This window comes from Diceros bicornis, chromosome 4 (assembly GCF_020826845.1).
Source record: "Diceros bicornis minor isolate mBicDic1 chromosome 4, mDicBic1.mat.cur, whole genome shotgun sequence".
NCBI lineage: Eukaryota > Metazoa > Chordata > Mammalia > Perissodactyla > Rhinocerotidae > Diceros > Diceros bicornis.
In genome coordinates this window covers 60,221,549-60,229,164 of record NC_080743.1, presented here as the reverse complement: position 1 = coordinate 60,229,164, position 7,616 = coordinate 60,221,549, and the positions used below count along the sequence as shown (strand labels likewise).

Genomic DNA, 7,616 nt, shown 5'->3' with positions numbered 1-7,616 from the left:
AGCTCGGCCGCCCATTCTCTTCCCCAGCTCCGGCTCGCGAGCGGGGTTCACCTGCAGGTGGTGTCCCCGGGTGTGCGGCGCCAAGGAGTCGAGCGCGCCGGGTCAGGTTGGGAAGGGGTGGGGAACATGCGAGACACGACCCTGTGGCTCGGACTGCAGGACGTGAGACCCGAGCATCTGCGCCCCGGGTCTGGCGCCCGCTCCACTCGGCTGAGAGCCCAGTCCGAGCGCTTGCCCTCCCTCCGCCTCCCCATTCAGCCACTGGGCCCCCCAGCGAACCCTGCACCCGCCCAAGGGGCCAGATCCAGAGGCCTGGGGGCGGGGGAGGGCGGTTGGTGACAATGCAGGGCCGGGGCTCAGGGCCCCCCAGGTGGGGTGGGGGGCGGAGCGGGAGGCGGGTCCTCCATCTCATTCTTGGGCCGGGGCGGGCCCCGCGCAGGGTATAAAAGCTGCCGGCGCGGGAGCCCAGGCCAGCTTTGGGGTTGTCCTGGGACGTGTCCTGGTTCCTGAGTCTCACGATTCGGCGAAGGCGGCGGCGACATCTCTTTCGACTAAAAGACTCAGCGTCCAGTGCTCCAGCCGAAAGATCTACAGGCACCACCGGCGCTGCCACCATGCCCAACTTCTCTGGCAACTGGAAGATCATCCGATCGGAAAACTTCGAAGATTTGCTCAAAGTGCTGGGTAAGGAGATTTTAGAGCGCCCGGGAGAGGAGAGGGGGCGCGGGAGTCCTCCGAGGTGGGTGGGGGAAAGAAAGGAGGGCTGGAATCAGGGCGTGGGAGGCTGGGCTCCTGCATCCCCAAGAAAAGGGGCTGGACGCCTAAATTCTGCTTTCTCCGGCGGGGCGCCCACCGATGCCAGCTCCTGCGGTGACTCAGCCTGTGAATCAAGTAGAAACCAGAAGCACGAGGTCGGTATCCCTTGGAGTGGGGCCGGGGGGCTCTCCGCAGTTCGGGAGCTGCAAACCCTGTATCCAGGCTGATGGATCCCTATCCAACCGAGCCCCTTGGAGACATTCCTACCTCCTTCCCCTTGCCTGCTGAGGGTAACCCAATCCGGGGGCAGGTTCAGCACCTCTGTGCGCCCGGCTCCACCCACCAGGTGATCGCCACCCCAGCCCTCTGATCCCCCTTCGATCCCCCTTCAGCTCTTTCCACTTTGCTCCCCCTACCCCCCATCCGTGAGACAAATATTTTCCTACAGCGAGCAGCTCCAGAGTCCTAAAATCGCTCTGGATAATTATCACTTTCTTAGATTTCAACAAATGGCTTCGTGTGAAATCCCAACACCTCTTCCTCCCTTTCCAAAAATCCGAGTTCTTTCTCTCTCCCTCCCTGGAGACTCCCTGCAGCCCAGCTGAGTGTGTTGGTTAAAGGTCGGGGAAGTTGAACCTACCCAGACTGCCCTTCCCAACTGCTGTGTGCCCTCCCCTGTCTGGGAAGGGGAGGAAGCCAGTACTGGCTGGCAAGAGTGCTCTGGGAAGAGATAGAGGTTAGTTAGTTAAGGACCCCAGATGCTGGGAAGCCACCTGGGAGCCCTGGAGCCTAAGGGTAAGCATACTGTCAATTTCTGGCCGGAACAGAGAGACTCCAGTTGGGCTGGGGTGAGGGGCACCCTGTGTAGGGCAAGGAGCTGTAGGAGTGAGTCTGGCCCTACGAAGGGTCTAGAATGCTATGCAGAAAGCAGGGATTTCCATCATTCCTTGCTGTTAGTTCTTCTTGTAATCTAACCAGAGTATTTCTTGTTGTCATGTCAGTCTTTCTTGCTCTGCTCTTGCTGAAATTAGACACAAAGGATAGAGGTTTTTTCCCTTCCGAAAACCTAGTTGCTGTTCCCTCCCTCATCTTCTCTGGATTCTGGCCCCTCTCCCCAGTGGATGAGACAGTGGCCTGGCACACCCCCAGACTCCAGCTGGAGAGTAAGATCTGAAGCCCAACCCTGTTTGTCTGTCTTCAGTCTGTCTTCCCTGCAGGGTCTCTGAGAGCCACGTGCCCTCCTTAGGCCCTGCTAGGGGGCAGATTGAAAACAGACTCGTTAGACAAACATAGTCCTGAGTCAGCCAAAGTCACAAAGCGGAGGCCCCCAGCTCCACAGGCACCAGAGGCTGGCTGGAGGAGTGTCTCTTCTGACCCCAGCCTTGCCTCAGCAGGAGCCTTGGTCCCTTCTCACCCCTCTTGGCCCTATTCAAGTGTCTCTCTCCTAGGGAGGGATGCTCAGGTATTTGCGGGGCACCTGTCCCATCCAGTAGGATTGTCATGGAGCATGGTTAGCAGGTTCTGCTCCTGTAATAGGAAAGATGGATGTTAGATAGCAGGACAGAGTTCCCAGGTAGCAGCAGAGAGTGAAGTAGTCTTTTTGTCCAAGAAGATAGAGTGGGATGTGTCTCCTCTACCAAGTCATTGGACTTGGGAACCTCAGTCATTTCTCCCTGGACCAAGAGATCAGCAGCCAAGAAGCAGGTTCCTGGGGCTCCGGAGGGACAGGGCTTCCTCCCTCCTGCTCCCTTCTGTCTGGAATAGAGTGGGTCTGCTCTCGTGCCAAGGGGAAAGAGGATTTGTTTCTCTAGGAACCCAGGTCTGGAGTCAGGGGTAGGGGAATCCCTTTTGCCTGGCCCAGCCCACTTTGGCTTCCTCATCCCCACTCATCACTTCCCTGAAGGGCTCTGCTCCAGTTCAGGGCAGGAAGCCAGGCCAGGTGAAGTGGTGTGCAACGTGGACCTGGGCCCTGGCCAGAGGGCCTCCCTGCCTGCTTGTCTTCCTGTCGGAGAGGTGCTCTCTCCTGGCTCCCGCACCCCTCTTAATAACTGGGGAGCAGATAGGGCCGGCCTGGTGGCGCAAGGGGTTGAGTGCCCGCGCTCCGCGGCAGCGGCCGGGGGATTCCCCAGTTCGGATCCGAGGCGCGCACCGCCGCACCGCTTGTCAAGCCATGCTGTGGCGGTGTCCCATATAAAGTGGAGGAAGATGGGCATGGATGTTAGCTCAGGGCCAGTCTTCCTCAGCAAAAAGAGGAAGATTGGCAGATGTTAGCTCAGGGCCAATCTTCCTCACAAAAAAATAAATGAATAACTGGGGAGCAGAAAGAAAGGGTCCAGTCTGGGAAAGGATATGGGGGACAGGCACAGAGACTCTGAATCCACACAGGCCAAATGAGAAGACCTGACCACCTGAGGTGGGGTGGGTGATCCTGGAGTCAGGGACCCATCAGGGGTGGGGAGGGGAATGTCCCTTTCTGTCCCTTTTTGGGAGAGGGGCATGGAAGCCTTCCAGGAAGGCAGGTGAAGAGGAGTCTGATGCAGGGAACTTTTTCTGAGCCCCAGCTCTGGCTTTTTCTTTGCCTTCCTTTTATCAGTAAAAATAACAGCAACAATAAGAATAGCGACTGTTTCCTGAAAACTTAAAGGTGTGCCTGGCATTGTGTATGCTAGCCCCTAAACACACATCATCTCATCTGCTAGGCTTTGGAGGAATCTGCTAAGCCTAAGGAGGAATTGAGGAATCTAAGGCTCAGAGAGGTTAAGCCATTTGCCCAGGGTCACCCAGCCTGCAAAGGAGGCTGAGCCTCGTGGAAATCAGAGCCTAATGGATCTTATTCCAGAGCCTGTGGCTTCCCCAGGCTGCAGGCCATCCTGTAGAGGGAAGCAGCTGCCTCACCTCTTCCCCTGCTGAGAATCTCTGCTCTTTCTCATTCTGGAGAGGGACAGAGATTGAGCAAATAAAGGCGCACCAGATGGGGAAAGTGGGTAGGGCAGAGAGGGAAGTGGCCCCTACTTCCAGGATGATAGTAGTGAGGCCTGGCTGGGGAGGGTCTGATCTGTGCGTAGGCAGGGGTGAAGACACAGTGGATCTGATGAGCCCACCCCGGCAGATGGTCTCAAGCAGGGTGGATAAAGGGCCGAAAATGAGGTGAACGGAGCCCACAGCAGGATGGGTGCTGGGTATGGGGAATGGGGAGAAGTGCCCCTGAGAACTCTGAGAGTGAAGAGCCAAGACTCCAGGCCTGCTGACTCATCAAAGTGGGGCCGCAGCTATAGCAGGACTCCCAAGGGCAAGCACTGCCTCTCTGCCCCTCCTCCCTACACCCCACCATCCGGCAGGGCTGACCACCTGTCCTCTCCCAGGACACCCAGGCAAACTGCCCCCTCCCCTAGCCACTCGGAGTTGAGCCTGCTCCAGCTGTCCCGTGGGGAGGGTGCGAGATGAGTGCCTGGAGCGCCCCTACAGGTGAGCCTCTCTCCTCTCCCCGCAGGGGTGAATGTGATGCTGAGGAAGATCGCCGTAGCTGCAGCGTCCAAGCCAGCCGTGGAGATCAAACAGGAGGGAGACACTTTCTACATCAAAACTTCTACCACTGTGCGTACCACGGAGATTAACTTCAAGATCGGAGAAGAGTTTGAGGAGCAGACTGTGGACGGGAGACCCTGTAAGGTGAGTGCCAGGCAGGAGTTCCTCAGGGTCCTGGCTTCTAGTGCCCTGCCTCTCAACATGCCATTTTCCAGTCTTTCCTGGATTCTGTTCTCCATTTCCAGTGGAGAGAGTTCCGAGGTAGTGGTGGTGGGTCAAAGAGGGTACATCCCCATTCCTCTCGCTGCATCGTCCCTGCTGTGGGCCCAGCTCACTTGTCACCTCTCTCTTGCAGAGCCTGGTGAAATGGGAGAGTGAGAACAAAATGGTCTGCGAGCAGAGGCTTTTGAAGGGAGAGGGTCCCAAAACCTCCTGGACCAGAGAGCTGACCAATGATGGGGAGCTGATCCTGGTAAGGCCTGCCTCCTCCAAGCCAAGAGCAAGCCTATGTTATCTTTGGAGATTTTGGGGGGCATTCCAGGGTGCAGGAGATTCAAGGACAACCATGGCTGGTCTCCCACCTCCTTGTGAGGCTGCTGGGGAAGGGCCAAGCTGTCCCTAACTCATAAGGTGCCCTTGTGTGAATGCAAAATGGTGGCCCTTCTGTGTGGAGCAAAGGATGGGCACTGAGAGGCCCCAGCAGTTCTTCCGGGGGGATCTTCCCAGCTTGGGGAGGAGGATGTAGCATGCACCCCTGGGGCTCTATTGCCATCCTCCCTGCCATGATGCCCCGGCACTTTGGGACCTGCACCTGCCTGCTGGTTCTGAGCCAAGAAGCAAGTTTGGACCTGGAGGCCAAGCAGAGTACCTCCATTCTATTCTCCTCCTCCCAAACCACAGGACCCAGGGGCTCCCAGGCTAACAATACCTTCTGTCCTTCCAGACCATGACAGCGGACGACATCGTGTGCACCAGGGTCTACGTACGCGAGTGAGTGGCTGTGGGTCCAAGAGCCGCCTGAGCCCACCACCAGCCCATGCTCCCTGCTTCACTGCCCCATGGGCCACCCCTCCTCCCCATTCCTTCCTTCTAGACTAGCTTTCCCCTCACCCTGCTCACTTCTGGGGGGTGCTGGATGCCTCCTGCAGGGCCTCTGCTTTTTTTGGCCCCTCCTCCCCTCCCCTACACCCACAAAAAGGGGTGGATTGCAGGACCCCAGATCACCCATTCCGGAATCACTCCCCCTGCCCCCAGTCAGCAGTCCCAGCCCCAAACCACCCAGAACACAGTCTCTCTTTCTGTGAGGGGACCTGGGGGAGTGGGAAAGACCGGCCCTCTGGCTTCCACTCTGTCCCTGTAGCCTATACAGTGTAGAATATTTATTGGTTAACTTTGTTAAAATGTTTTTAAAAACAAAACCTGCCTCTGGCTCCTTGGGAAGTGGGTAGATAAGTCGCCTGAGTTCAGGCTTGCCTCTGAAGTGCACGGTGAAAGCTGATGTTTCAGCATATGGATGTGAATTACACGATACAACACCCTCTCCCCACCACCCCTTCATCAGCTGCTGAATCCATGAGCATCACCTCCACTTCCCCTCCCCTAGCCTCCTTGGTCCCCTGCTCTGGTTCCAACGTCACCAGGGCCTGTCCTCCTGACCTCTTGGTGGGGGTGCTGGGCACTGAGGAGCTGATTCCCACCTTCTCCTCCCATGTTTTCCAGGACAGTGACACAGTTTCCTCCTCCTCCTTCAATTCTTCCTTCTCTCTCGTCTAACCTCAATCTGTGGGCGACTCCACTCCTGGCCTTGGCCTCTCACACATTCCAGATGAGTTCATCGATGCCCACAGGCTAGCCTTGCTCCTGCCCAGGTCTCTCAAGAAGGTCTCATCCTGCCTGTCAGCCCTCTGTGTCTGAGACAAGTCCATCTCTGCCTTGAGAGCCACACATCCCTTCTGCCCTGGCTGCTAGATCTTCCAGGGCCCCTGGATCCTCCTCCCATCCATCTCCCTGAGCCTCCACACTCAGGTCTATACCATGTCTTCCCAAATTCCATCACAGTCTCTTTCAAAGGCCTGCCCTCCTTCCCAGGCCCCTGCACTAGACCAGACCTTCTCATTGCTCACCTGGCTTGAGACAGCAGCAGCTTCTAACTGGTTTGCCTGTTTGGCTCTTCCATTGTCATGGCGTGATAGAATGAAATGAGCACAAGTGTTGGAATAACAGAGGTTTGAATCAAAATCTGGTTCTGCCACTTGCTAAATAACTTGCTATTTAGTTTCTCTGAGCCTTAGTTTTTTGTTTGTTTGTGTGTTTTTAAACACAAAATAATGTAATTTAATGGCTTATGTACTGGGAAGTTTCAGCTGGGTCTGGCTTCAGGTGTGGCTAAATCCAGGGCCTCAAACAAGGTCATCAACCTCCCTCTACATTCATTCTGCTCATCTCCGTTTCTTTTGTGCATTGGCCGCATGCAATCCCGTCACATAGAAGTTTTCTCTAAGTCATGTGAAATTGGCTTCAGTTGCCCCAAACTTAACATGGTTACAGCTTGAGATCCAAAAAGAAGAGGGACTCTCTCCCAGGGTCCATATCTTCAACCTCCCAGAAGGACTCTGCTTGGATCCCATGACCATCCCTTGGACTAATTGCTGTTAACAGGGCAAGGGGCCCAATGACTGGACCTCATCCACACCCATGGCCAAGGTCTAGGTGGGACACTGATTGACAATTCACCAGAATCCCATGGGCTGGGAAGGAGCACTTTTCCAATGAAGAGGGTTGCTATGAGTCTCAGGTTTCTAATCTATAAAATAGCAATTATACATAACAATTACCTCATAAGGATGTTGCAATAGTTAAATAAACGTCTCATTAAGTACATAGCACTTAGCAATAGTAAGGCCTCAAAAAACGATGGTCCTACCTCTCTGATCCACCCGCCACAATCCTGCCAGGGGGATCCTTCAAAACATAAATTTTATTATGTGAGGGCCCTGATTAAAAAGCAATAAAACAAAACAAAAACCTGAGTTGCAGCCCCTCTTGTTATCCAGAATAAAATCCAAACTGGAATCCGAGGCCCTATGCCTTCCTGCATGTGCTCCTCCAGGTGGGCCTCTGCTCCACCTCCCCTGCATGGTCTGCTGCCTTCTTGCCCCTTGGCACCCCACGCTTCTCCAAAGCGTAGCTCCTCGAGTAGCCCGAAGCAGCCTCTCCCTCCATCAGTACTGACAGCCAGCGGTCATGCTTCACAGCCTCTGTGTCAGCGGTGAACCTCTTCTCCCTGCAAGACCAGGGTGCCCTGGGGCCCAGGCCTCCCACTCCTGCCCCACGAG

The 7,616-nt window shown here is 55.7% G+C and overlaps 1 protein-coding gene across 1 annotated transcript; it reads left to right on the top strand.

Moving 5' to 3' along the window:
* The first annotated feature begins 489 nt into the window (after positions 1 to 489).
* Positions 490 to 5,699, top strand: CRABP2 (cellular retinoic acid binding protein 2). Its single transcript, XM_058539480.1, has 4 exons — positions 490 to 684; positions 4,247 to 4,425; positions 4,637 to 4,753; positions 5,225 to 5,699. Exons 1-4 carry the CDS (start codon positions 615 to 617, stop codon positions 5,273 to 5,275), a joined length of 417 nt encoding a protein of 138 aa, XP_058395463.1. The 5' UTR covers positions 490 to 614; the 3' UTR covers positions 5,276 to 5,699.
* Positions 5,700 to 7,616: the final 1,917 nt, after the last annotated feature.

Coding starts and splice junctions, on each gene's coding strand:
- CRABP2 (XM_058539480.1), top strand. CDS start 615: ATGCCCAACTTCTCTGGCAACTGGAAGATCATCCGATCGGAAAACTTC. Junction 685..4,246: donor AGATTTGCTCAAAGTGCTGG/GTAAGGAGATTT, acceptor CTCTCCCCGCAG/GGGTGAATGTGATGCTGAGG. Junction 4,754..5,224: donor ATGATGGGGAGCTGATCCTG/GTAAGGCCTGCC, acceptor CTGTCCTTCCAG/ACCATGACAGCGGACGACAT.